Consider the following 27,862-nt stretch of genomic DNA (forward strand, 5'->3'; position numbering starts at 1 on the left):
AAAGACACATTAGGTTCTAAACATTCAAGTAGAAATGCACATATTCCCTTCTAATTACTTGTCTTAGCACCTTTGAAAGAGCTTTCAGTGAAATAAGAATACAGCTTCTGGTTTTTAGAATTTTTTTTAATAAAGAGTTCAAATTGTAATATTTGTGCATTTGTTACCAACTCCATTATTGTGATGTACCACTGTGGCCAGCCTGAGTGGTGGTGGAGTGTGAGCTGTCTGGGAAAGGTCAGCAGCAGCACTAGGATCCACAGACAGTCTTCAGTCATTACTTAAAGATATGAAGTGGTTGCTTAAACATCATCTCAGATTTTTGGAAGACAGAACTCTGCTCTTTGTGCTTCACCTCCAATCAGAAAGACATCACTTTGGTCTTTCTCTTCCCTGTGGTTGGTGAAAAAAGAGCCATGTGTTGCTTGGACAGCTCCCTCTGAGCTGTGTGTGCAGCTCCAACAGGCACGAGTCCCCTGTGTGCAGCTGAGGGCTTGCTGTCCTTAAGGCACCTGGCAGCTAGTGCTTGGCAAGGCAACAGTTTGTGTTTGTGTTCCAGCCCAGAGAGGATCAGGTCACAGACATCAGAATCAGCATTTCTGGTAACTGGCAGCAAGAATCTTGAAAGCCCTCAGAGAGGGCAGGGCCAAGTTCAGTGTAAAGTTTGAGTCTCCACAAGGGATGTTTGTTATTCACAAGGTTCATACCCTCGGCTCCTGTACAGGCAGTAGTGCTGGGCCATGAAAACAATGTCAAAGATGATGGAGAAGACACCCAGGCCAAACTTGGTTGGATCTCCAAAGATTAGCCTCCACTCATCTGTCAAACACAAAATCAGAGTTAAGTCTGACTCCTCAAGTGTAGTTTTGTCTTAAGACCCTTTAGAGAAGTTAATGTCTATTTTCTGGACTGCTCAGACAAACCCAAGACTGACTGCAGTGCACTTCTTATGCAAAGCTAATTAATAACTGTGGTTTCTTCAGGATGGCTACTTCATTTTATATCTTGAGGGAATATGAACAGATCCTTTATCCTTCCAATAAGAACTGCTTCCCACAACACAGCACAAACATCATTCTTCTGAGATAATCTGCTTTGTAGTGGGACTTCTCCAGCACCTCAGTTCTAGGCTTACCATTGTTGTATGACTGCAGAAACATCTGGAGAAGGCTGAAGCTTCCCCCAGTGAAGTCCAGTAACACATTTCCAATACTCCATCCCTCAGTGCTCTTCCGACGGAAGTTCATGTAGGCCTGGGGGTGTGACAAGCAGTCAGAGTGTCATGTACAATATTTAGGATTGACTTTCAAGCAATTTTCAGTACAACTCTACTGGTTTGTCACTATTAATAAATAATCAGTGGTGGTTTAGTCTCTTCAGACTTTCAAGAGCACATACTGCAGGCTTAGGGTGGCAGGGATATGGAATGCAAGCAGAATAATTCAGATTTACCTGTGGGAAGTATTTGATCAGTGTGACTGCTAACTTAATGTAGGAGAAGCAGAACAAGAACTGCAGCCATGTCATCACCTCAGCTGCAGCCAGGAACAGCGTGGTGAAGGTGAAGATCCATGCAAGTGCCAGGAGTCCAACAACAACTTTGGATACTTTCTGACCTGCTCTCTGAAATAGAAACACAGATACATTTTGGCCAGGTCACACATCCCCAGACACAAAGATAGTTTGCTCAGGACCCTGCAGCACTACACTCCAAACCTGTTTTACCAGTCAGGCTGGTACCACAAGGAGAACTTTAAAATTAAGCAAGTGCTACAGCAACCAGCTGGAAGTTTGCAAGAGCTGATGAGCAATTTTCATATCAATCATTTAAAACACTGCTGTCCCTGAGCAGGGGGAACAGTATTCTGGAGTATTTATGGTGCATAATCTGTAACAAAGCTCCAAAATTCAATCTGATGAGATCATGAGTTCCTGTATGTGCAAAAGGCTGATAAACACCATTATGGTAAAAGATTTATGGTTGCTTTCTAATTCTTCACTAGAAAATTCTGTAGTAACTGTCAATGATGACAGATGGGCTGTTACAGTTTTAGATTTGGCATGACCAGAGGAAGAAGCCAAAAAAGACAAACAGTTACCATCTAGAGAAAATTGGCCTGTTCAGATGAGAGGTTTTTACAATGAAAATCAAACAAAGAACCACCTGACTGGAACAATCAATGGGATTAAGTAAGAATCACTTGATTGTAACAATCAGTCTCACTTGAAAAGTGTGAATTATTAAAGGGCATTTACAGCTGTTTTAGGAAAGCAGCTGAAAAAAATGTGTTTGAATTGCAGGGAGTATCTAAAGTCCTACCACAGCTTGAAGAATGCTCCAAAGAAACAGCAAAGCATTTGTGCTGTGAAGAGCTGTAATCTGTGTGCTGGCTAGAGATCTGTTTGGGAACTTTATGAACCTGGCTGTTTGCCTCCGTTATTTTGAGTCCCTAAGAAGTTTACTTATAAGCTCAGAACATCCATGAGGCTGAAGTAGATAAGGTTAGTGGAGGTGCTCCTAGCTCAGGAAAGCTGAAGGCAGCTGGGCTGTGAAGCCTGGCTCCTGGAAAGGCCGGTGGAAGTGCAGGGAATTTGGGATTTTGGAGCCCAAATGGAGCAGGGAGGTGCCCGGCAGAGGGAGCTCTGGCAGAGCCCGCAGGTGAGCCCAGCACCCGCACCCACCTCGTAGATGCAGCACTGAATGATGGTGAGGAGGGTCAGGGCCACTGCGTGGAGACTGAAGAACACATCATTGATGGCCACAGGGTTCACCCCGCTGGGATAACTGACCAGGAACTCCTCCTAAAGGTAAGAGAAAGCAAAACCAGGCACGAGTTTTAACTCCCTTCTGCACATACCCACCCCCCAGCACGTGTTAAGAGAGAATCATACTCACCTTAATCAGGGGAATCCAGAAGAGCCCAACATTAAACACACTGTATGCTATGAAGCCAGTAAGGTTTAGTGCTATGAAGTCAAAGCTTAATCCAACAACACTAAAGAAGGGGGGGAAAAAAGGAGAAACGTGCATTAGAGAGTCACAGGCAGTTCCAGGGACAAATTGACCCTGGAATGTATTGATTTATAACAGTTTCTGGTGTAAGCAAAAGCTTCAGGCATTGTGACCACACAATGCTGTGAGTTCATCAGGAAGCTGGGTGAAATAACAGAGCTCTCATGGATCAATTTGTGTCTCTGCTCTTTAACTGCATTCCTCCATGAGCTCAGCCTGTCTGATAAAACCCTTCCAGCCTGTCTGATAAAGCCCTTCCAGCCTGAACCCATAAAGCACAAGTGCATCATTGCCAGATCAAATGGTTTCACTCTCATATATGATAATGCTCCTACTCAGAGTCACTTGGCTCAAGGGGAGCTGGCCTAATGTGACACTACAAGGAGGTGTCTGAGAAACAGCTCTCAAGGCTGGGAATCTTTGACAGTGATCACCACAGCTGCCTCAGCCAGGTGATTTACAACATGGCACCAAAAGGAATGGGGAAGTCTCCTCCATCACAAATTCATACTGGATGTCAAATCTTAGGATCAGGTGTTTGTAGGATGCACTTGGTTTCCCTCCAACCTGCATGTATAAAATCTCACTGGGGCTGCAATTATTCAGACTCTCCCTCTGCCTTTTCCCCATCTTTCCATGGATAATTCCCAATAACCAAGACAGATGTAGCTGAAGCCATGAACACAATTTGCAGAAGTGCTTTAGTGACTTGCAAACACATCTCTTTACCTTTTCCTTCGCCAGTTCTCAAAGAGTTGAGGATAAAAGGAGATGGACCAGGCAACGAAATAGATCCAGCCAATCACCTCATCAGCATATCTCACTATGATGCTGTGAATCACTTGAAATTGAATCCTAGGCCTGATGGTTAATGCAAAAAGAATCAGTTAATTCAAGCTTTTTTCACAAGATTTTATTTTGTTCTGTTCTGGGAGAGGAAATAGAGTCCAGGTGTTGAGACAAGACAATAAAAAGATTCGGTTGGGTTCAGCTGAGTTCCTCCCCTTTTCATTTGTGACCTTGTTATGTTTGGGACACCTCCCACTCCCTGAGTCTTTCCTTTCCATCCTTTTACGCTGGGAATGCTCCCAAAGGTCACTTTGTGCCTGTGGCTTCCCCTCTCTCAGCACAGGGTCTGTTGGGCAAGAGCAGAGCTGCATCCTCACCCTCGTGATGGTGCTGCCCTGTGAGCGTTCCACGTGCTCGCCTCTGCCTCGAGTTTCAAAAGCAGAAGCAAAACAAGGAAGTAAAACAGGAGCACTCTGCTGCTCAGTAATATCTGAGCCACAAGCAAGTACAGTCCAGCTTTCTCCATGTGGCTGGGCTCTTCCCAGGAGGGAGAACTGGCATCTGTGAGGAGAGGGCTCCCCTGACTGACCCAGCCCAGGAACTCCAGAACAAATCCTGCACAGCAAGAACAGCATCCCAATGGACACTGACAGCCAAATGCTCCCCAGAGCAGAAAAGCTGGCCTGTGATCTCCATACTTTTGGGAGGCACTATTAAAACAAGACTAAGGAGCTGTGAGAACTCAGCTATCTTGTAATTAAATCTAAGACACCACTCTGCTTCTGTGCCCTCTATTTATCTGAGTACTTGGGGATTTGCTGCAGGGTTACCAATCTCCTTAACTGCATCCCACCCATGTCCCATTTAACTCCTAGGAGTAGTTACCCCAACTTTTAGGAAGCTACAGGACAGTAAATAGAACAAAAAGCAGTTTCTCACCCAGTTAAATTTGAATTATTGGGATAAAGGTAAACTGTTACTTGTCCCACATCATCTGCTTTCACTTGGAACTCTGCTTTAGTGTGACCTGCAGGGAACTGTACCTGCAAGGCAGAGCAGAGGGAACAGAGGAGTTGCACCATAATAGCAGGAGCTTTTTGCATATGGTTACAAGTCTATGCTCTCACTTACCTCATCAGGAAGTTCAACAATGGTGCTGTGCTTTGAGGAGTGTGTAATATTAAGAGTTATCACCAGTGTGTCGTTTAGTGGAGCTCTGAGAAGGCAGAAAAAACAAGTTAGGCTGGTACCTGAGCTCAGGGGTTGCTTTGGGGCTGCAGGGGAGCATCTGCTCATTCCTCTCAGCAATGAGCAGCCCACACTCAACAGAAGCTGCCTCACACTCCGAGGAACCAGCACCAAACTGGGTGATATTGCACTGGTTCTTTTATCTGATCCAGTGATGGCCACCCTGTACCTCCCTCTTCTCAACACAAATGGCAAAGTCACCAAAAGACCCTGTCCTGTCCTGGTGCTCATTACCCTTTGCTGAAACAAGGCACATGTACTTGGGGTCATGAAATTACAGCAGAAAGAGAAAACAGAACAAACAAAACCTTTTCAAGTGACACAGCCCTGCACAGCTTTCTAAAGAACTCCACTGAGCATTTGTCCAGGACGTGATCCTTCTAGGAAATGCAAGTTTCTCTTAAGCATAAATTTTTAGAAAGGGAGGAACTGTAAATTCACTTATGGAAGGCAGCCCGTGTTCCAAAGGGAAAGTAAAGCTGCAATAATAATTTTACCTCAGAGAGATAGTGACGTTTGTTGAACTTCCACTTTCTAGAGAAACTACTTCAGGGACTGACAACACAATGGCTCCATCTGTGGGGGGGAGAAAAACACCCACACAAATCTCAATTACTATGAACAGCTCCTTGAGAAGAACAACCTACTTTTTTTGTGCCATAGACATTTTACCCATTGGTCCCTGCAGTATCAGATCAATCACAAAGTTCACACAATAAAAAGCAAAGGGGGAAACCAAGCAACTTAAAAAGAGAAGTATATAACTGTGACTTGAACATGTTGCAAGGAAGTAATTTAAATGCTTGAACAAAAGTTCATGCAAAGGGAAGGTTAAAAGGTACTGCAAACCCACCCTGGTTCTTGATGTGATCCTGGTGATCTAGGAGTCATAAATGCCCCAAATTTAATATAAAATTGTTTATTGGGCCACAAGTTCAATCCAAGTACCCAGATGTGCAAGAGAATGTACATTTACAGAAACAGAGAGAGACACAGGTTGCACAGGTTGGCCTGGACACTTTTTTTTTCTGTTGCCACACAGTGTTTGTGAGAAGTTACGAGAGGAGCTCCCAGTTTATCACTGACTGCAGCCCTGGCACTCTTCAATCTGCAGAAGTGATTTTGGAGCACGAAGTGCACAACCTCAGCACAGTGTATGAGCACAAGAACCCGAGGTAAGGAATGAGAGAAGAGCTGATGTGAAGCATGGCACGGGTATCCCTGTAACATGTAATGGGATAACTAAAGAGCTGCCCTTTTCCATCTCTTACTGCTCCGGAGCCCTGTGGGCCCAAGCTAGGCTGACCAAACACTCACCGCCAGGCCCCAGCAGCGCCAGCGAGAGGCTCAGCAGAGCGGGGAGCAGGTATCGCGTCCTCATGGTGGAAAAGCTGCGGAAAAAGCAGGGGAGAAGCTTTCCTCAGCACCCACACGGCCACACAGCCCATCCCCTCCGCTGGGAGCCGCGGCAAGCAGCTCCCTCCGCAGCACCACGGCCCCCAGCCCGGCCGAGGGACCCTCAGCTCCCCTCGGAGGGGGCCGCTCTCCCCGTCCCGGGCACATCTTTACCTCAGCGCTGCTGCCGTGACGGACCCGCCCCACCCCAACGCGCGGGACTACAAATCTCGGCAGCCCCCGCGCCCCCACCAGACCCTCGCCGCTGGCGGCGCGCCGCGGTGCACTCTGGGACTTGTAGTCCTGCCGCCCTTCCTCCGGCGCTCCGGCGGAGCGGGGTGCGCGGTGGTTTGGAACGCGCCGCTGCCGAGGCGGCGGTACCGGGGAGCGGGTGGCAACCCACCCCCTTCAGTGCCCCGTGCCGTCCCGGTTCTTCCCTTTTCGGCTCTCACGTGAGGCGATCGCCTGCGGACTCCCCGCCCAGCGCCCACCGCGTCGCAGCGGCCGCCCCCGGGGGCCATCTTGGGTGTGGCGGAGCGGGTTCATGAGGGGGGCAGAGCCGTGAGCGGAGGGACAGGGCGGGCTGCGCGCCGTGGTGGTTTGGTTTAGATAAAAAACGTGGTTTAAAGTAGCGCAGGTTAGCTGGGGAAGGGGCGCTTTGTCACTGTCACAGTGGAGGGGTAGCGACCGGGGAGTGCTGAGGACAGGGAGCACCTCCAGTGTGAGGGCGAAGTCCAGGTCGCGGTCCTGCCCCGTCCCTGAGAGCCCGCAGGGCGGCACCGGGAGCCGTGAGGGGCTCGGGCGGCAGCGGGAGCCGTGAGGGGCTCGGCCGTGAGGGGCTCGGGCAGCACCGGGGGCCGTGAGGGGCTCAGCTTGGTGGGTGTTGTTCCGCCTGTGACAAGGTGACAGCCATCCATCCCCTCATGGCCGCGGCGGGCGGGCCCGGGCCCACCTGTGTGCTCGGCATTGACCTGGGCACGACGTCGGTGAAGGCAGCGCTGGTGACAGGGACAGAGCGAGGGCTGGCGCTGGCACAGAGCTGCTCCAGGGAGACGCAGGCACACAGCGATAGCCCCGGAGCTGCAGCGCAGGTAAGGGCTCAATTGTCCTGCAATTTCCCTCAGGGAGTGCTGAGGGACGTTGCAGGACACCGGCCTTGCCTTGCAGTGCTTGGGTAGTTTGGTTCATTGGGCAGAGTGCAGTGGATTGTTTCCTGGATTGTTTTGGTGCCCAGATTGGCAGCATGCCTCTGGGTATCAAAAAGCAGAATTAAAGCACCCTCTGCTCACCGTTCAAGTAAGTCAAGCAGAGCTGCTTGACTTAAGAAGGACCCAGGTTTTGAAAAATTGCCTAAAACACTATAAAACTATTCTCCCATGAGCCACCACCTTATCTTTGACACTCCCAGTAAGCAAACAGCAACCATTTGCCAACTGGAAGGGAATTTTATTTTACACTTAAGTGTGAGGTGGAATTATAACTGGAAACTCCCTGTGGAAATAACCAGGAAGAAGTGTTCCTGTTAAAGCTCTTTGCATCCATTGTGCTGGTCAATCTAAAAAAAGGATTAATCAGAATCATAAAATACGTGCACTGTTTCTGATACCAAGGATACCAAACAGGCCAACCCTCCTCCTGCCAGTTTATGCTGCCTAAAGTACCTATGCACAAAGTTCACATTTATTTGTAGACTCTGTTGCAATAGTTTTGTAAACATCACACTGGTCTGTTACAAAGTAACCTGAACCCTTGAAAGTGTGAAAGCTTCTGGGGAACTGATGGGTCAGTTTGCTGGGTGGTTCTAGGAATAGAATGTCCAGAAATTGAATATCGGCATCATCAAAATCATCAGTGAGTAAACAGGGAGGAGCTTTAGGAGAAGGCAGGGGAGACTGCACACCTGCCAGAACACATGGATTTGTCTCTTTGTTAGGAAAATGAAGAGCAATAGAGAAGGTGAAATAATGAAAACTTGCAGTCAGTGGTCATGGATTTTTATAAGGTTAAGGTTGAGTGTGGTTATTTAGGAAATTAAAAATCATTTGGCCTTCAGTTTAAGAGGCGCAACTTGGTAGTATTGATTTTTAGTTTTTGTGGGTTTGTGGGATTTTTTTTCAATTTTTCTTTTCTTTTTTTGTTAGAGTTTAGTAACATAAGAAATATTATATCTAATAAATGCTATTAAACTAAATGAATTCTGTCCTTCCCTTCTGACTAAAGCAGCCTTGTTTAATAAATACACTGAGTGAATCCTAATGGCTTCATGCTCAGGATAATGCTTTGTGATTGCAGGGAATGGAGCAGGATGTCCAGAAAATCATAAGAGCACTGAATGAATGCCTTGCTGCTCTGCCTCAGCAGCAGCTTCAGCAAGTCACCCACATTGGGATCTCTGGACAAATGCATGGGGTTGTGTTTTGGAAAAGTGATAAAGGTAATGTTCATTCTTTAACATTCCTGCTCAGTGTATTACAATGCAGAAAATCAAATTGTTAACAGGGAAGTGATTCTGTGATTAAATTATTGCATCACATCTTCTCTAAAAGAGAATTAACAGAAGATCTCTTATGGAAATTTTTGGTTTTTTAACTGAAATTTCAGCTACTCACTATAGTTAAAGGATTTAGCCTAATGATATCCCTGCAGATTCAGCACAATTATTAATATAAAGGAGGAATAGCATATTTGTGCCTTGTTAATTGTTTCTCCATCACTTGCTATCTGCTGCCCTTTGAAAGAACTTCTGCATCCCATTAATAACTTGCAGGGGAATTTTATTCACCTCACAAACCCCTTACATAGATGCTGTCCAGCATCTCAATAACTCTGGTTTTTCCCAAAATCCCAAGGCTTTTTTTCCTAGCCAGTCATGCATTAATGTCATCTTGCATTCATTTTGTTGCTTATGCTTCTGTCAGTAGGAGCTGGAAAGAGCTGTGGTCAGGATTGTGGATGCTCAGCTGCTTGCCAAGGCCTCAGAGACAAATCAGCTGCAGTGAGGTAGTCATGTGGGGCTTGGTTGTGCAAATACCCAGATAATCCTTGTGACAGGGAGGAGATTTGAAGAATCCAGGCCTTGGACTGCCAGCCCTGTGAGACAGGGATGGATTTTCCTCTTGGCTAATGCCTTATAGACCTTCTGAAGTCTAAGGCTTCCAGAGAGTGGGTCCATTTCTTCTTTTCACTTAACCCTGTAATCTGCTCATTTGGATAATTATACAAGTCTTATTAACAGGAGTTATGCAGATGAAGTAAAGATGTATTGTAAACCACAGAGCAGATTTCCCAAAAGTGCTGGTCACTGCCTCTCAGAAGTTGTCAGAGTCTTAATTGCTTGAGGAGGCACTGTGCTATTCATTACTGGCTGTAATTTTACATTAAATACTAAAAATTATCAGAAAGAAAGAAGTCCAAGGGCTGATGGACTGGAGGAGCTGTTGTTGCTTTCCAGATGTCCCAGGAGCTGCATAACAAAGCCTTGTGTATTCACAGGCACAGATTCTTATGTCATATTGGTAAATATTTTATGTCCTAAAGCCACATGCCACTTTAGTTTCATTTCTATCAAGTGAAAGAGGGTGTTTGCTCTCATTTGTTTTGAGTGGACTAAGTGAATCCAGGACCTTTGGGACACAAATAAAAATTTTAATAGCGTCCTTTAGGGTTAGATTATGACTAATAATATTTCTTAGAATCCATTTAAAATGAGAAAAGCAAGCCAATTGGAAATTCAGTTCAAACAGATTTGATAGAACAGGGAATTGAGGAAACAAGAAAAAATGTTTTATTTTGCATGTTTCTCATGGCACCTCCCAGCCTCCAGGGCTGCTTTTTGCTGTATGAGTTCCAAGCCCTGTATCCAACACAAGAATTAAATTTTTAGCTATACTTGTGTGAATCAGGAAGCTGAGTATTTTCTCTTGGCTCTCTGCTCTGTGGCCAAAACCCAGAGTTTGCCTCAGCTGCAGAGTGAGTGACCTGCCCTGTCCCTGATGGCCTGGGAGGGGTCAGAGCTGGGCCCTGGAATGTGCAGGCAAACAGAGCTTGAGCCCAGCTCTCCTCTTCAATGGAAGAGTGGGGAAGTTTTCTCAAAGGTGTGGTGTTCTCTGCTCAGAAGGAATGTGCTGGGCTGGGAAACTGAATTAAACACTGAATTAAACCCTGTCCTACCTTTGTTGTGTAGTGCATGTGGATTTTACTCTTAAGCACTTTCACATACTCTCCGATGCAGGTTTCTTGTTGCTTGGGCTCCAGAGGTGATGCAGCTTTGTGCTGCCCATCCTGGGCAGTCCATTACTGAGGCAGAATTCTCCAGGTGGTGGTTTAAAGAAAAAAAACCCAGCTGAGGTTTTTATGTGAGAGCTCACCTCCCATAGCAGGCTGTGGTTGGGTTTTTTTGAGGCTCACCTGGTATTTAAGTTGTATCTTTAATATCTCCCTTCAAGAGAAGGAAGGTTTTGGATAGCATTCTCTGTGCTACAAAGGATAATTTGCATTATGATGTTATCTAGGGCTGGAAATTAAGACTAATTTCATTACAGTCTCTTCTGGCTTTGTTTCTGATATATTTAACAAATTCTCAGGTGTGTCCAGGAATGAGGAATGCCAGGCAGGCTGTGCTGCAGGAGTCACTGGATTTCTTGGATTCTGTTTTGTTTTCAGGGTGCAGGTGGTCAGAGGGTGGCCCAGGCCCTGCCTTTGAGGCAGACAGGGTCAGCCACCTGGTCACCTGGCAGGATGGGCGCTGCAGCCCCACCTTCCTCTCCTCCCTTCCTCTGCCTCAGTCACACGTGAGCCTGGCTACAGGATTTGGATGTGCCACAATCTTCTGGTGCTCAAAGAACAGGTACATTGCTGCTCCAAAGGCTGCTCTCATTTTGAGTTGATGTGACAATTAGTATTCTTGTAGCATGTTAGTGCTGCTACAGCTGAGGGCTGTGCTTCTCTGTAATCACAATCTTAATTAAGTAGTCAAAGAATATTTAAAATGGCAGTATTTAATATAAACTATGTGCAATTAAGCATGCAGGAGTCTCTGACCTTGTAAAAATACTACATATCACTAATAAAAGGATGGTTTTTGCCATATAGGAACAGAAGCTTTAAAGTATCATAGCAATAGAATAATTCTGGTCTGTACCATGGCTCAGAGCAGCTCTGCTACTGCAGTTTGAACACTGTCATTTTGCCTTGTGCTGCTTTGTGGAAAGTACAGACATGCCTAAAACAGTAACAGAGTTGCTTGGTCTGGTTGCTGCCAGATGCCAAAACAGAGTCTCTAAATGAATTTCAGTTCCTTCCTTCCTCAGACACTGAGACAGATCCTCATGGGGTGACACAAATGCTCTGCTTTGTTGTGGTGTGTTTGCAGAGGATATAATTTTTCACTTATGATTTGGCATCAGCAAGATTTGCTCTTCAGTTTCATTTTTCTCAAAGAGCCAGTCTCTTCCTTTGCAATGAGTTCAGGTTCAATAAATGGGGAAATTTTATTAGATCTTGGTTTTTTTCACTGTGTGTCCAGCAAATCTATGGAGCATGGTGTGATCTTTAGAGCTGCCTAAGTCATGAGCCCAGCTGCTTTGTTTTGCTTCACATTTGGTACATTTCCATTCATATCATTTGTGGATCTAGAGCAAGTGGGAATTTACCTATTTTTCAGTAATACTCTGGGATCAACAAAGTATTATGTATTTCACACAAACAATTACTACTTTCCTGTTAATTTTTTCCATGCTGTGCTTTTGAGCCTTGACAACCCATTCCTTAAAGCTGCCCTCTCTCCATCTTCCATCTGCAGATAAGTATTGCTGCAGCTTGGATAACAAATTCCATTTAAAAAAAACCAAACCAAAACAATAAAATTCAGGTTGATCACTGAGGTGGCTGTGTGATATTTTAATGGACCCACATGTCTGAAGTTCCCCCAACAATGAAAATTGTCTTCTCTCACTGCCTTAAAGCAAAACCCCCTCTTTTTAAAATTTTTTTTTCAAATATCTTGTTTAAAAGTCCAGATTTTCTGAAGGCTTATGATGCAGCTGGCACCATCCAGGACTATGTGGTGGCCATGCTGTGTGACCTGAAGAAGCCACTGATGTCTGTCCAGAATGCTGCCAGCTGGGGATATTTTAACTGCAGGAGCAAGAGCTGGAATACTGACATGTAAGTGCTGAGCCATTCAGTGGGGTTTGTGCACTGCTTGTGTCAGCAGTGTGAGCCCCTCTTTGGGCCCTGACTGTTGATGTGCTGCAGATAAAAAGGGATTGAAAGTTATTCCTAATTAATTGTGGCCTGTACTGAGGAGCTATTGAGAATTTGCTCTATTTAATCTGATAAAATCTGGTCCAAAATCTACACACAGCAGAGCTGAGAGATTTATCAGTGATTCCAAGCTGTTCTCTCCCTTTCTGTGGTGGGGTGGGATGGACAAGTGCAGCCACAGTGTTACCTGTGCCATGGTAAACAGTTACCACTCTAGTTCTTTGAGCTGAGCTTCATAATTTCTAAGATTTACTTATGATAATACTTAAGAGCTATTAAACTACAGGAAATCTTAGAAAGAATCAGTTTATTTATTTACTTATTTATTTTAATGATTTGCTCTTTCAGGGCTGAGTGCTAAGGCCTTATATATTGCAGGGCTTAGGTTAGGCCAGGACTCCAAGGTGAAAGATCTCCTCATCAAGGTATGAAAGAGTGACAGAAATTTGCATTTTGCTGACTGAACTGAACTGTTACTAATGTGGTGGTGTTGCTGTAGCACCTGCAGCTGATTATGTAAGGAGTTTGTTTGACTTAACTCTTTGTGATTTTGTTGTGAACTACTAATTGCATGACAACTGAAGTTTTGACATTTAGCTGCATTTTTTGCCGATTTTGTGATTGTCCCTTCACCCTGGACCTGCTTGTCCATATGACATCAGAAGGTTAAACTGAACATGCAGTGTATAATCTCAGGTGCTCAGATTGCATAGAAAGGAAAACAATTTGTTCTTCCAGACTGGTTTACCCAGCCCAATGCTGCCCCAGTCCAAGACCAAGCTTTCTAAACTGGTGAAAGCATCCATAAATGCAGCAGCCACAAATGTGTGGCCAGGTTCATCTGTGACTTCAAAGAGTTTTTTGTAGTAATGCCACACATTCCCCAAATGCTTTATTCCAATAATGTTGCTCTGCTTCCAGACTGAAAAAATCTGGCTTTCCTGTGCACTTGCTTCCAGAGGTGGGAGACCCTGGCAGTGTTGCAGGCAGGACAACCTGTGCATGGCATGGAATACCCAAAGGAGCAAAAGTGGGAATTGCCCTGGGAGATTTCCAGTGCTCTGTTTATTCCTGTCTGACTGAGAGGACTGATGCAGGTATGGTCATTTTGGTATCTGATTTGTTTTTCTCATTGTTCTCCTTCAGGGTAGCTTAGTAAAACACTGATTGTTTTATTTTTTTCCTCTTTTTTTTTTTGGGTGTGTTTCAGTTCTTAATATCAGCACCTCTGCTCAGCTGACCATCTCAATGCCCCTGGGTTTCCAGCCTCCAGAGGCACCAGATCCTTCCTCAGCTGTCACTTATTTTCCCTACTTCAATGGTGACTACTTGGCAGTGGCAGCATCACTCAATGGAGGCAATGTGCTTGCAACATTTGTGGGAATGGTGGCACAGTGGGCACAAGAGCTGGGTAAGTCATTTCAAGGAGAGTTGAAGCACAAAACTGGGATTGATCATCAAGGTAAAAGGAAGCTGAAGCAAAGGGACAAGCCTGGAGCTGTTCCATTATGCCATAAAGGGAACAAGGATGGAATTCCTGGGTCGTGCTTCCCAGATCTCTGGAATTTCCTGCTGAAGCTTTTGAACATGCTGGGACAGTCATGCTTGGACTCCACATTCATATTCCCTCTAGGCCTTCTTTTGTTTCAAGCACAGAGTTATTTTGTGCCAGTTGATTTTCAAAAGGCAAGGCTGGCAGATTTGAGGACAGCAGCCTGTAATTTTATGTGACTGCAGTCCAAAGGAGTCCTCTTGGTGCATATTTTGCAGCACTAATGGATTTTAAGACTCAAACTCATGGAATATCTTTTAAGAGCTTTAAGCATGGCATTGACAGGTTTTTTTAATAATCTCTTGAGTTTTGCACTACAGAAATCAGCTCTGAAATTGTTCTTTCAGTAAGTACTCGAGGTGAATGTTGCATTCACGTGGAATCCAGCCACTGAAGCTGAACCCTGCTGTCAGTCCCTTTAAAGAGATTGTTTTGTGGGACAGTACAGGCAATGAGGAGTAGCTGTTGTTGTCAGGACAGGCAGTTGCTGTAATCAGAAAAAAGTTTCTGCTATTGCACATTCTGGGTACAATTGGATGGGAGAATTATGGTTCATAAACTTGGACACACAGTTACCTTTGAAAAAGATATCCAATGTTGTGCTGAACAGGTGCATCAGTGTCTGTTGTAACTGTTCACATGTAAGATACACCAGACCCTTTCAGATTGGTAACAAAATATTTCCCATCTGCAGGATTTCAGGTTCAGGAATCTGCCATCTACCCAAGGATAATCCAAGCAGCCTTGGCCCAAAAGCACAGCAAGCTCTCAATCCACCCAACCATCTTTGGAGAGAGACACCTTCCTGAGCTGCTGGCATCAGTGAGCAGCATTGGTGCCTCTGAGCTGTCCCTGGGCCATGTCACCAGAGCCCTGTGCCGTGGCCTCGTGGAGAACCTGAGCTCCATGTTCCCTGTGCAGCACCTGCAGGAGCTGGGGGTCAGCAGGGTCCTGGGCAGTGGCACTGCCCTTGCCAGGAACGAGGTGCTGAGGCAGGAAGTGGAGAGGATTTTTCCATTCCCTGTGGTTTATGGGAAGGATGTGGATGCTGCTGTGGGGGCAGCTATGGTGATGTTCCATAGTAAATAAAGTCATTATTTGGAATGGCCTGATGCAGCTTTCTGTTTTTTTCCTGACACTATAATGTTTGTTTGGGTTTTTTTTTAACTTTATTCCACATGCACTCTCACTGCTTCTCCTGGGTATGCTTCTCCTGGGTCTGCACATTTTGTTGCTCTGTCATTCCCATTTGTGAAATGAGGAGTAATTATCACATTAAATTTATCTGAGTGACTGGGAAAGATCCATTAACTTTCTACATAAAAAGACACTTCTTGTGAGGGTCATTTTCCTGGTAGGAAATCTGTTGGAAAGGGCTGGGAGAGATGAGCTACTGTCTGTAACTTGGTCTGATGCTTTTGTACACTCCCTTAAGATTTCCAAGTTTTATCCCCTATCTTATGCTCTTAGAAATTATTTCTTCTCCTAGTCTTTATTTTAATGTTAAAATATTTATACTTTCTGTCTACATGTACATTGCATTATTATAAATATATTTTTATCAGCAAGTCTGCTTTCATTTTTATTGAATAACAGGCAAGAGCTGATCATGCTGTTACATCAAAAGCTTTGCAGCATTTTGGATGCTCCTGAGGAGCTGCCTATTGGTAATCTATATTTATGCATTAATAAAGAGCCTTGTTACTCTGAGTACCACAGATGTGAGGAGTTTAATTAGTTTGCTATTAAATAGGTAAATACATAATTCTTTTATATATTCAAGGCAAGACCAGAGAGACAGCTACTTTTTACAAAACAAAAGGCTGATAATTTCATTGAATAATTTCATATTCTACTCAAAATCTCAGGAAGTTGGGGGGCTGCTCCCAGCCTAACAGCCTCTGGAAAAGCTGTTTCTCCAGACTAGTTTATGTCAAAAAGATCTTATATAAATGATATATTTAGCAATATATGACACAGCTCTGAATTTTTGATGGTGTTAGATCCATCCAGGGTTAGATAAGTTGGGGTTCTTTTTCCTCATAACATTAATATTTAGAGGCTGACTCTTATATACATATATACAAAATTTAAATAAAATATAGGAGAAACATGAAACAATGAAAAATCTTTAGGACTTACTGGTTCTTCCTCAACTTTGTTCTGAATTAGCTCCTTGTTAAAATATTTATCTTTAAATCAGCCACATGAGAAAGATTTTACAAAGTTTTGTAAATTGAATTGAAATTCAAGAATTGAAACTGTGACCCCACCAGAAACAGTTGCTGTCTGGTGATTTGGGTGCTTTTTTTCTTTTTCTTTTTTTTTCTTTTTTGCAAACTTGAGTGTATTTATGAAGAGGAAATCTGGAGAAGGATATCCATTACTAAATGCAATTAAAGGGGAGGGAAAAAAAACCAGCAACTTACTGCAATTCTTGTAAAGAGCTTTGCTAAACCTCTGGGAATAGAAGCCACTGATGCTTCTGGTTCCAGAATTGTTCTTAATTATCTTATTGCTCTATTCTCTGTTTTTCCAGTGAACTTCCCTTGGTTCTAAAAATCATCACATTTTGCAGACAAATGAAGTGGAGAAGCAAACTCTGAGGGCTTTGCAGTCCAGGCACCTTGGAGGAGGAATATCTGGCACCAAATTCCTGTAGATCAGTGGGTGTTCACTGAGACTGGACCATTTCTCAGAAGAGAGGATTTTTGTCAATATTTGTAAGTTCTGCATGTATATTTGAGTAGCATGGTTGGTTATTTTTAAACTCTGTTATTTGTGATGTGGCAAGGCATTCTAGCCAAAATATTTCCTTGTTCATTGGATCAAACTTCTGTGTACATGGATTTCAAGGAGATCAAGTATGTTGTGTATTTTTTAAACTAGATAATGCTTATTGGGGTTTTTTGATAATCCTTCCACAGATTTGTGAAGGTTTTTTCCCTTGCAAATTCCTACTCATGAGGAAATGCAGCTTTGTCTTCATTATCAAATATATTACCATGGTTTAGAAAGGAAAGCATGTATAATGTAGGTTTGAGCAATTGCCAGGGAGACAGGATTGAGCCTATTCTGCACATTTATATTTATTTTGTGGAAAATAATTGATTGTGTGTTCTGTAGCCACTCACTCATGTTTTTGGCTCAATCCACTTGAGTTTAACTAGACAAAAAATTAAAATTATACATGACTATATTCCCTCTGTATTTTTTCTATATTTTATAGATCTGTTTTTATTCCTTTTTCACTGTAGTAATAGTTCTTCTGTAATTTTAGTATCTTGTTCCAACTAGAAATATTTTTATTTCTTATTTATAGGACAATTCAGTAAGTAAGATATTATGTTATTTTTTCAGAGTGGTTCTAAGGAGACCAAGGACTTGAAAGGTGAGCAATTTAAATTGCAGTCATTAGCATTTTATCTGTGCTAAGACAGATTGTTTCCAGTAACCCTAAATGTGCAAGTTTGGAAATTGATGTTTTATTTATATGTATATTGTACAAAATGATAGAAAATGCAAATGACAAAATTTTCTTCCCTGTCCTGCTTTCACAGAAAAATGTGACCCTTGATGTAAACATGAATTATTCCCACAGAACTGAAAATCCAGCTTCAATGCATGTTTGCACACAACCCTCACAATATTTCTCTTGTGAAGAGAAACAACCTTGAAGTGTGTTCATGTTGTTTTCACCCTGACTGTACAGAGAAAATTACTGACCACCCTAATGTGGTTTATAATTTGAGGCTTTTTAAAGATTTAGTGACATTCCTGTGCTCAAAGCTGTAGGATTTCCAAGCACTGTGGGGTTTCAGAGCATGTCTCAAGCCAGCTGTGCAGCAGCTCAGATGTGATGTGTTCCTGTCTCCACTGCTGGAATTCCAGCCTATTTTCCATTCAGTGGCACGAGGACAATATTTGTCTGATTAAAACAGGTTGATAAGAAACCAAACAAAGAAAAGGCAACTTGTTTTACCTTCAGCAGTGTGTTATCTGTGAGGGTGGGGAGGCACAGGCTGCCCAGAGCAGCTGTGGCTGCCCCATCCCTGGGAGTATCCAAGGCCAGGCTGGACAGGGCTTGGATCAACCTTGGATAGTGGAAGGTGTCCCTGGCCATGGCAGAGGGGTGGAATGAGATGAGCTTTAAGGTCTTTTCCCAGCCAAAGCATTCTCTGATTGGGTATTTATTGCTTGTGTCAGGTTCTGTGTGGTTGTGAATCAGACAAGATCAGCTGTGGTTGTTCTTATCAGTGGTAAGCTCTCCTCTGTGTTTCCGTGCCTCGTGGCTGGGGTGACAGTCACCTCTCAAGGATCACCCACTCCAGCTTCCATCAGGCACTGCCACAACTCTGGCAAAGCCCTTAAGGATCATTTTCCTGGGTGCAGGAAGCCCTCTGTGCTCAGCACCCCAGAGATCAGGTTAAGGCACAAGCAGGGCTTTTTTCACATCCCTGATAGAATCATGAGAATGGTTTGTGGCACAAACCAGTCAGAAAGTAGAGAAGAAAAGCAGAGATTTTGGGGGTTTGAGGTTGTTCAGGGTTTAGCAATGACTAGAGCACGAGGCAGTGGTTTTAGGCAGAGGTAGCTGAGGCTCAGCTCTGCAGGGAAATGGGCAGGAAGCTCTGGGATGCTCTGGTTTGCTTTCTGCATTCTGGAATGGGTGAGGGCAATGGGAACTGAAACAAATGGAATAAAGACTCTACTAAACTCTTCTGGCTGTGGGCACAGTGAGAACGTGTCCATCTGCCTCATTTCTGGGATGAGAGCAACCAATCCACTCCCTGCTGCTTGTGGAAAAGATTCCTGGCCAAAAGGGGACTCGTGGCCCTGTACGTGCTGACCTGAGGTGTTTGTGTCCTTCCTCACAGCCTGCTGGCCCATCATGTCCTCCATCCTTGGGAAGATGAAGAAGTTTGGCAGTTTTGACACGGAGGAATCTGAAGTGACAGATGAACACACAGATGGGGAGGACTCTGTTCAGGAAGCCCCTGACAACACCCAGGGCCCACTGAGCTCCAGGGTGCACCCACCCAAAAGCAACATTTTTGCAAGACGGGGCCGCTTTGTGATGGGGGACAGTGACAAGGACATGGCTCCCATGGACTCCTTCTGCCAGATGGATCACCTGATGGCACCTTCTGTCATCAAATTCCACGTGAATTTGGAGAGGGGCAAACTTCACAAGTAAGTCTGCCTGGTGAGATTTGGTTGTGATGAGTAGTTTGACAGCTGCAGGCCATGGTTCTTAGCGCAGCATTTGTTCTCTCCACTTGAGCATGACCATTTTTTCAGTTTCACTGTTTTCTATGCCAAATTAAGGAATGTTGCAAATGAAAGTGACAATAACTGTTGTCTCTTGGCATCTCTAAAAATCTCAGTTTCCATGGATATTATGCCCAAAATTGGCAGTAGGCCTCAGTTCACTTGCTTGAGGCTGCTCAGTGAATGGACCTGGTTCAGAGTGAGAACAAGGGATTGCCTGGCTCCAGGCTTGCAGTTACACTGCCAAGCTTCAATGCCTCTTTGATCACTTGTTCTCAGCTTTTCAGCAACAGAATTGCAATTTTATCAGGAGAGTTGCTTGCAGACTTTGTTCTTTTAGTCTTTGCAGAGCTACCTATTCTGATCTGCAGCATTTACTACTTCACCTGAGCAAATGAAGAGCAGTGTTCTGGTAGTTGATAAAAAGCCTGCTAAATATCTGACTTTAGGTAACTGACATTTCCCCTTGTTAGGCTCCTGTCTACAGATTCCATCACAGGCTGCTCAGAAAAAGCTTTCAGATTTTATGACCGCAGAAGGATCTTTGATGCTGTAGCCCAAGGCAACACAAAGGACCTCAGTGACCTGCTACTCTACCTTAACAGAACCTTCAAGCATCTCACAGATGAGGAGTTCAAAGGTACCTTTTAGTGTCACATACCTTGAGTTGCCTTCTTCTTCTCCCAGTAGTGCTCCTGAGATGAAAATAAAAAAGATAATTATGTTCCATGTCTGCAGGAGGTCCTTTAATAGCCCTATTGATTGGGCAACCCATTGATTGGAAGGTTACAGGAGCTGAAATTTTCTGTGAAACACTAAATGAGGTTTCTTGTCTTTTGAAAAGAACCTCATTAATTCCTGCTTGCCTGGGTATAGGTGGTGGGTTTGTAATCACTTCTTTACACCTGCAATTTTTTGTTTTACAGAGCCTGAAACTGGCAAAACCTGTTTACTGAAAGCCATGCTGAATCTACATGATGGGAAAAATGATACCATTCCCTTGCTGCTGGATATTGCAAGGAAAACTGGAACTCTGAAGGAGTTTGTTAATGCAGAATATACTGACAACTACTACAAGGGTAAGGGAAGCAGCTGCTGCAGTGAATGCTTAGGTGCTCAGACTGAAATGGGGTCAGGCAGGGCTCTCAAAGTCTTGTGCATGAGGCCTTGTGCACACCAAAGTTCTGGTGTGTGATTGACAATCTGTGTATTTGTGCTGGGGCTGTGCCCTGTTAGGTGCAATATTCTGCCATTTTTTATATAGAGTGATTTAATGACTTGCATTTGCTGTTTGTGTGGTTTTTTTCCTGTTCAGCTGTAGAGCTTTCTAGCCTGCTGAGCTCTCAGTTCCAGCATCTTACATGGAGCTGAGGGAATTGCAGTGCTGAAAGCTCTCAGTCTGTACTAAATGCTGAGGATTTCTGTCTGATGGGTGTCTCTGCAGGCCAGACTGCTCTTCACATTGCCATCGAGAGGAGGAACATGTACCTGGTGAAGCTCCTGGTCCAGAATGGAGCAGATGTTCATGCCAGAGCCTGTGGGGAGTTCTTCAGGAAAATCAAAGGGAAATCTGGCTTTTATTTTGGTAGGAGTGAGCACAGTATGGTCTTTATTGATGGAGTTGTCCTAGCAGCATCCCAAGTGCAAGCTGTTAAATAATCCTGTTTATGTGGAGCTGGAGGCCCAGAAGTACCAGATGGGCTGTTCCACCTTTAGGCCAAACGTTTCCTCCCAAAGACTGAGCTTATAAAGAAACACGGTAGCTGATGGTGTTCAGTGTGAGCCTGGTGTCAGCTTTCCTTTGTTCTCTGAGCACTGTATCCTTTGTAACCTGCTCCTGTCCTGGCAGGGTTTTTTTAAGCAGCTGTGTTTCTGTGATGTAGTTAAACTAAAGAAAACCTATTTTAACAGCTATCACAAGAATTGGTGCTGTTCCAGACAGAAGAATTAATCTTTTCTCATGGTGAAAGATGAAAATAATGTGATGTTTCTGTTTATGCACCTCTGGTACTGGGCTTTCTGACCACTCTTTCCCATTGCTTGCCATAGGAGAGCTGCCTTTGTCCCTGGCTGCCTGCACCAACCAGCTCTGCATTGTGAAATTCCTCCTGGAGAATCCCTACCAGGCAGCCAACATTGCTGCTGAGGACTCCATGGGCAACATGGTCCTGCACACCCTGGTGGAGATTGCAGATAACACCAAGGATAACACCAAGTTTGTGACCAAGATGTACAATAACATATTGATCCTTGGTGCCAAAATTAATCCCATCCTCAAGCTGGAAGAACTCACCAACAAGAAAGGGCTGACTCCTCTAACTCTGGCAGCCAAAACAGGGAAGATAGGGGTAGGTGAACAGAGGTGTTTGACTGTCCCATTGCTGTGTCACATTATAGAGAGAACATGTAAAACATTCATGCAGAATGGATTTTAGGACTTTATTATTGAGGTCTTTTAGTTAAGAGGAACTGGCGCTGCAGTTTAACTGCACAGCCCTCAAAGGCTACAAAGAGTGAGTGTGTCTGTGCCCAGCTGGTTTATTCACACCCCACTGGTATGCAAGGCAGCCCCAGAGGAAACAGAAAGTGGATCTCTGATATCATCTGAACCACTGGAGCTCTTTTATTTCACACTGGCTGATGTAACTCATCTTCTGGCAGTCCCCATTCAAAGTGACTGCTCAGAGACGTGTAACATCTCTGCTTTTCTCTTGCAGTTTTGAAACAGATAATTCCAAGTTGTAAGAGGTGTTTGTATTTCCCATCTCCCGTCACACAGTGAGAAAATTACTGTGTTTATTTTAGACTGTGATCTCTGCAGTGCTCCAGTGGTTTGGCTTCAGCTCAGTTGAACTAGGGAGAAATGACCCTTCCTGTGTTGTGGAGAGACTGAGGAATGACAAGTCCATGAGCACTGAAACCTTGGTTGTATTGTTCTTTTGCAATTAGATTTTCGCTTACATCCTCAGACGGGAGATCAAAGACCCCGAGTGCAGACACTTGTCCAGGAAGTTCACTGAATGGGCCTATGGACCTGTCCACTCCTCTCTTTATGACCTGTCCTGTATAGACACCTGTGAGAAAAATTCAGTGCTGGAGATCCTTGCCTACAGCAGTGAGACACCAGTAAGTACTGCACCTCCTTTCCTGGGGAGAGCTTCATGTTCCACACAGAGCATCTTCTCCCTCATTTCCATAAAACAGCAACCTCCATCCTGAGCTTAAGGGAACTAGAGGGATCATTTGCTGAAGATTTACAGAATATGGGTTTTTTCAAAGTCCAGTATATTCTGGTCCTAACAAAATTCTCGTTTTGCTCCTGCACAGAACCGTCACGAGATGCTGCTGGTGGAGCCCCTTAACAGGCTGCTGCAGGACAAGTGGGACCGCTTTGTCAAGCACTTGTTTTACTTCAACTTCTTTGTCTACACCATGCACATCACCATCCTCACTGCAGCTGCTTACTACAGACCTGTACAGAAGAATGAAAAGGTACATTATCCTGTCCTGTGTCAGGGGAACCACCCACTGCAAGATATCCCAATTTGAATGCATGCCCTTAGCATCCAAATTTTCCCCTTTCCTAAAAGCAGGAGAGAGATTTGACCCTCCTTGCTTCCCACTCTTGCCCCCTTGCTGCAGCACATTGAGAAACTTAACCACCCCCTGTTCCCCCAGAAATGGAGTTGCTTCCAGCAACTGCAAGGCCAGCAGCTCAGCAGAACTATATCTACTTTTCTGTCTTCTACAGCCTCCCTTCACCTTTGGTTACAGCACTGGGGAATATTTTCGAGTAACTGGAGAGATCCTGAGTGTACTGGGAGGCCTCTATTTTTTTTTCAGAGGGGTAAGATATTTGAAAATTTTCCTTTTGCTGTTTGTGTAGGTGTAGGAGAGAATCAAACAAGCTTTTCCTATTAGTGAGCATTGGCTGCTTAGATAATCCATGTTTTAGTCAAGAGGTACAAATCATTTTCCTTGATTTGATGTTATTGGAAGGGTCCTCCATAGATCTTACACCAGTGCTGGTTTTGAGCTTGTGAGGTGTTTTATGGGTACCAGCTCCCTGATACAGGGGTCAGTGCTTAGTTAATTAATTCACAGGGGATATTAATATTTCCTTGATGCAAACCTGGTCTTTGTTCTCTTTTCAGATCCAATATTTCGTGCAGAGGCGCCCATCACTGAGGACACTGATAGTTGATGGCTACAGTGAGGTTCTTTTGTAAGCTCCAATATCTTTGATTGCATTTCATTGTGTGGGATCTGTAGCTGAGGCTGAAGCCACCTGTGATAGGAGCTTTGCTATAATTCCCTGGGTCTTTAGAGTTTCCAGTGGATATCCTTGAACAGATGGGTCTGGATCAGTGACCTCCTGTGGAGGTAAAGCAAATTAAGTGTCTGAATGTTCAGTGTGTCATGCAGGAGTTAGGAATAGATTTCCAAGTGGGATTTACACATTGTTTATGCAGAAAGCCTCTCCAAGGCCCTTTCTCTTCCCAGCTGGACAATCCCTTGTTCTGTTCTCTCCCCCATGGGGCTGCTCTGTTCCCAGCACCTGTGGCCAGCTCAGCCCTCTGCACTCACACCACTCTTGTCTTCCAGCTTTGTCCACTCCCTGCTCCTGCTGAGCTCTGTGGTGCTCTACTTCTGTGGCCAGGAGCTCTACGTGGCTTCCATGGTGTTCTCCTTAGCCTTGGGCTGGGCCAACATGCTCTACTACACGCGGGGCTTCCAGCAGATGGGCATTTACTCGGTCATGATCGCCAAGGTCAGTGCAGGGAGCGCCTGAGGGGGCAGCAGAGCCTCACCGCAGGAGCTTCTGCAGCAGCCCCATTTCCAGGCCATGCCTGCCTCTCATATGACTCTGCTACCCTTTGTTATTATTTTCTGAGTGAAGTGATAAAATGTAAGTGATGTTAAACCCCCCCCCCCACCTGCTCTTCACCCATTTGTTTTATAGCAGTCTTGATAGGATGATGATGATTATTATTATTTTTATTACCTGCCATGCTTCAAAATAACTATAATTGGGTGGGCATGGATGCAAGGAGACTGAGAAAAGCCTCACCAGTCTCTCCAGTCTGCTCTGGTGGGAGATGGCCCAGCTTTCTACCAGCTGGAAATTTCTCCAGGTATAAATAAAATGTTGCCAGAGCAATTAGCCAAGAGGCAGTAGCTGGCTAATAAACCTCTCTGTGATGTAGCCAGCCAGCCCAAGAGGGGAAGAGAAGTGGAACTGCCTTTATGTGGCTTGTGCTCACAAAGAAGAAACTGTTCCCATGTGTATGTGTTGCATTTGTGTGTAAATTGTTGCATGGATAAGAGAAAAATGTTTTCTGTATTAAAGTTTATTATCTCAGCTGGATAATAATGCTTAATGCATGAACAGCCAGTTCAGAGCAAATGCATTCTTGAGCCAAAGCAATATTTTCTACCAGCTTTTGTTGCAGTTTACATTCAAGTTTTAAAATCTTTTTATCTGTTTCCATGCTACAGATGATCCTTAGGGATTTATGTCGCTTCATGTTTGTCTATCTTGTATTCCTCTTGGGATTTTCTACAGGTAATATTCTACTTGCAGTTACTTTTTTTTAGGTAAAAGAATCTCAGAAAATTTTATTTAAGTTGCTTAGATGTTTTTGGTCACAACAAAAAACTAACAAATTAACCTAATTAATAGGAAAAATCTCTTTAGAATAACAACTATTTGTTGTAATTTTATACAGCTTTTCAAAGTTGCAAAGCTGAATAGAAAACCAGCCATCCTTTCCTATGTGGAGAAAACTGAGGCAGCACCTGCTAAGAGGGTGTCAGCTCTGGGGAATATTTTATAGGGCAATTTCCCTGGGGTCAATGTGCCGTGCAGGGAACGTGCGTTACCTCTCTGCTCCTTTTCACTGCTTGCAACAAAGTTATGATCTCAAACTGTGTTTCCATTGTGTGAATTCTCTTTTTGCCACAGCTGTGGTGACTTTGATTGAAGATGACAATGAGGGGCAGGAAACAAATATCTCTGACTATGCCAAGTGCTGCCACTTGAAACGGGGCCGCACCTCCTACAACAGCCTCTACTACACCTGCCTGGAGCTCTTCAAATTCACCATTGGCATGGGGGACCTGGAGTTCACAGAGAATTACAGGTTCAAGTCTGTGTTTGTCATCCTGCTGGTGCTCTATGTCATCCTCACCTACATCCTCCTGCTCAACATGCTCATTGCACTGATGGGGGAAACTGTCAACAAAATTGCACAGGAGAGCAAGAGCATCTGGAAACTCCAGGTGTGTTGGTTCTGTCAGGCTGCTGTCCAAAAAAAAGGTGTGGGGAATCAGAAGAGATTTCAGAAAGAATCCTTAGGAGATGACATCTAAATAGCAGGTCACTGCTTCTTCCTGATTCACCTGAACAGCTCCTAAAAAAAGTGTATTAGCTCCTTTTCCATGTATATTTAATGTTTTGACTAAGCAGATATTGCCAGTGTTCCACAGATTTTCAGAATGTAAGAAAAGAAGTATTTTTTTAATTGGATTAAATTATTGGTCTTTGTATGATGGAAAATCCTGATCAGACTATGAAGGAAGAGATTATGCAAGGGGAAAACCAATCTTTACCAGAATCAGTTTTTGTTGGAGGTAAGAAAGGAACTTCACAGTTTTATTCTCAGGGCAGTAATTCAGCTGTTAATATGTCACTGAGTAATTTTCAGTGACATATTAACAAAGGGTGATGCTGCAGAGTTACAGTGTCTGCTCTAAGATGTTGACAATGATAAAAACTTTCTTTTTCAAAGAAAGAATTCAGGATTTGTTTGACTTTGACCAGCAGTCCCTCAGTGCTCTGCTTTCCTTTACCTGGCAGAGAGCCATCACAATCCTGGACATTGAGAACAGCTACTTGAACTGTCTGAGGCACTCGTTCCGCTCTGGGAAGCAAGTCCTGGTGGGGATCACCCCTGATGGCCAAGATGATTACAGATGGTGCTTCAGGTAACCTCTTTGTTTGTGTATCAAGCCAACAAGCTTTTGTAGACAAACAGCTTCAAGTATCTGGTGGTGGGAAGCAGAACTTTCCCCCTGGAGCACTCTGAAGAATAGTACACTAATACTGTCTGCAATGGTCAGTTTAATCTGGGTTTTGGGTCAGATCTCAGGCTTGAGAGGTGACATTTTGTGGTATAAACTGATCCTGGAGCTGTCTGGTGATCCTTAGAATAGATCTTGGGTTTGTTGTTGTCTCCCTAGGGTTGATGAAGTGAACTGGTCCACGTGGAACACTAATCTGGGCATCATCAACGAAGACCCTGGGTACTCCGGGGACCTCAGACGAAATCTCAGTTTCTCCATTAAGCCTGGCAGAGGTGAGGCTTTCAGGGACCCAAATCCTGCACTCTGGTGAAAGCAGCAGCATGGAGGGCAGTCAGTGCTTTGCACTTACTGATAATGCAGTGGCTGAGCTGATGGCATTTTCAGCCAGCACAAAAAGCAAAGGATGAAATGGGCTCACTTCTCACAGTTAGACTCTCTGGAGTAAAAGAGACTCAAAGCCCCAGCCCCAGAGTTTGGGAGCTCAGCATCCAGCACCAAAGCATTTCACTGTGCAGTCAGCACTTACCACCTGAAATATGGAAAACTTGTGGAACAGGATGGGGAAGAAAACCACAAAGTCATTTCTTCCTGTTTCTTTCTTCTTCTTTTAGCAGCTTCCTGTTCAAACCACTTGAATATTTTATTCTGTTTCTGTGGAGGGAAGAAAATTAACCATTCCTTTGCTTTTTAGTTTCAGGGAAACACTGGAAAACATTGGTTCCACTTCTAAAAGATGGAGAGAAGAGGAGAGAAGAGCCTCACAAGCCACCAGAAGAAGTCAAATTAAAACCTGTTTTGGAACCTTATTTTGAGGCAGAAGATTCTGAGGAGTTGAAAGAGTCAATTCCAAAGTCAGCCTAATTCTGATTGCTTGTGCTGGTCCTCACAAAAGGGACAATAGAGCACTTCATTTACAGGAACAGGGACTTCTGGAAAAAGGTCAGAGACTTAGGGAATTACCGTGTGCAAGGATTTATTTATTACACTAAGTGTGCTAAATAAACTATTTGTTGTTTAATCTCATGTCTTCATGGTTATTTTTTAATACAACCTTCTGTCTGTTTTTAGAATCTCTTGTATTAAAAAAATCTTTTTTGTGAGCATGCACAGGCCCTGATTTTGTGGCTTTGCTGCCTCAAAAACCAACCAACCAAATTATTATGACAGTGGAAAAGCACTCATAAAAGAGCAGTAAAAGTCACCAAGATGTTCCTGTGGGGAAACTTTCTTGGAAAGCAGATAAA

The 27,862-nt window shown here is 44.1% G+C and overlaps 3 protein-coding genes across 5 annotated transcripts; 2 read left to right on the top strand and 1 right to left on the bottom strand.

Moving 5' to 3' along the window:
- Positions 1 to 105: 105 nt before the first annotated feature.
- On the bottom strand, positions 106 to 6,942 carry CTNS (cystinosin, lysosomal cystine transporter). 3 transcript variants are annotated; one of them, XM_059486711.1, is made up of 11 exons: positions 6,849 to 6,942; positions 6,368 to 6,441; positions 5,548 to 5,626; positions 4,934 to 5,018; positions 4,742 to 4,845; positions 3,743 to 3,874; positions 2,897 to 2,996; positions 2,683 to 2,802; positions 1,453 to 1,623; positions 1,136 to 1,253; positions 106 to 819 (listed from the first exon to the last, which is right to left on the bottom strand). In XM_059486711.1, exons 2-11 carry the CDS (start codon positions 6,429 to 6,431, stop codon positions 689 to 691), a joined length of 1,104 nt encoding a protein of 367 aa, XP_059342694.1. In that variant the 5' UTR covers positions 6,432 to 6,441; positions 6,849 to 6,942; the 3' UTR covers positions 106 to 688. The 3 variants fall into 3 exon arrangements, with proteins under 3 accessions (XP_059342694.1, XP_059342693.1, XP_059342696.1); XM_059486710.1 differs by having other exon boundaries at positions 6,620 to 6,875; XM_059486713.1 differs by lacking the exon at positions 6,849 to 6,942 and adding an exon at positions 6,703 to 6,777.
- On the top strand, positions 6,791 to 15,365 carry SHPK (sedoheptulokinase). Its single transcript, XM_059486709.1, has 7 exons — positions 6,791 to 7,536; positions 8,738 to 8,879; positions 11,108 to 11,291; positions 12,458 to 12,610; positions 13,631 to 13,806; positions 13,920 to 14,120; positions 14,956 to 15,365. The coding sequence occupies exons 1-7, from the start codon at positions 7,369 to 7,371 to the stop codon at positions 15,348 to 15,350; spliced, it is 1,419 nt and encodes a 472-aa protein (XP_059342692.1). The 5' UTR covers positions 6,791 to 7,368; the 3' UTR covers positions 15,351 to 15,365.
- Positions 15,366 to 16,882: 1,517 nt separating this feature from the next.
- On the top strand, positions 16,883 to 27,636 carry TRPV1 (transient receptor potential cation channel subfamily V member 1). The gene is made up of 17 exons (XM_059486715.1): positions 16,883 to 16,984; positions 17,622 to 17,652; positions 19,139 to 19,454; positions 20,006 to 20,172; positions 20,459 to 20,611; positions 20,977 to 21,117; positions 21,582 to 21,880; positions 22,482 to 22,658; positions 22,860 to 23,024; positions 23,284 to 23,379; positions 23,687 to 23,757; positions 24,138 to 24,303; positions 25,032 to 25,098; positions 25,498 to 25,814; positions 26,392 to 26,519; positions 26,775 to 26,890; positions 27,310 to 27,636. Exons 3-17 carry the CDS (start codon positions 19,153 to 19,155, stop codon positions 27,477 to 27,479), a joined length of 2,535 nt encoding a protein of 844 aa, XP_059342698.1. The 5' UTR covers positions 16,883 to 16,984; positions 17,622 to 17,652; positions 19,139 to 19,152; the 3' UTR covers positions 27,480 to 27,636.
- The last annotated feature ends 226 nt before the right edge of the window (positions 27,637 to 27,862 follow it).

Source organism: Ammospiza nelsoni, chromosome 21, assembly GCF_027579445.1.
Source record: "Ammospiza nelsoni isolate bAmmNel1 chromosome 21, bAmmNel1.pri, whole genome shotgun sequence".
Taxonomy (NCBI): Eukaryota; Metazoa; Chordata; class Aves; order Passeriformes; family Passerellidae; genus Ammospiza; species Ammospiza nelsoni.

What these genes read in the sequence shown, in the direction of transcription:
- CTNS (XM_059486711.1), bottom strand. Translation starts at nt 6,431, where the DNA reads ATGAGGACGCGATACCTGCTCCCCGCTCTGCTGAGCCTCTCGCTGGCG. An exon ending in TCTGGATTCCCCTGATTAAG is followed by an intron (nt 2,803 to 2,896) that starts GTGAGTATGATT and finishes TCTTACCTTTAG; the next exon opens with GAGGAGTTCCTGGTCAGTTA. An exon ending in TTCAGTGCTGCATCTACGAG is followed by an intron (nt 1,624 to 2,682) that starts GTGGGTGCGGGT and finishes TTTCTATTTCAG; the next exon opens with AGAGCAGGTCAGAAAGTATC.
- SHPK (XM_059486709.1), top strand. Translation starts at nt 7,369, where the DNA reads ATGGCCGCGGCGGGCGGGCCCGGGCCCACCTGTGTGCTCGGCATTGAC. An exon ending in AAGAGCTGGAATACTGACAT is followed by an intron (nt 12,611 to 13,630) that starts GTAAGTGCTGAG and finishes CTCTGCTTCCAG; the next exon opens with ACTGAAAAAATCTGGCTTTC. An exon ending in GACTGAGAGGACTGATGCAG is followed by an intron (nt 13,807 to 13,919) that starts GTATGGTCATTT and finishes GGTGTGTTTCAG; the next exon opens with TTCTTAATATCAGCACCTCT.
- TRPV1 (XM_059486715.1), top strand. Translation starts at nt 19,153, where the DNA reads ATGTCCTCCATCCTTGGGAAGATGAAGAAGTTTGGCAGTTTTGACACG. An exon ending in TACTGACAACTACTACAAGG is followed by an intron (nt 20,612 to 20,976) that starts GTAAGGGAAGCA and finishes GTGTCTCTGCAG; the next exon opens with GCCAGACTGCTCTTCACATT. An exon ending in CCAAAACAGGGAAGATAGGG is followed by an intron (nt 21,881 to 22,481) that starts GTAGGTGAACAG and finishes TTTTGCAATTAG; the next exon opens with ATTTTCGCTTACATCCTCAG.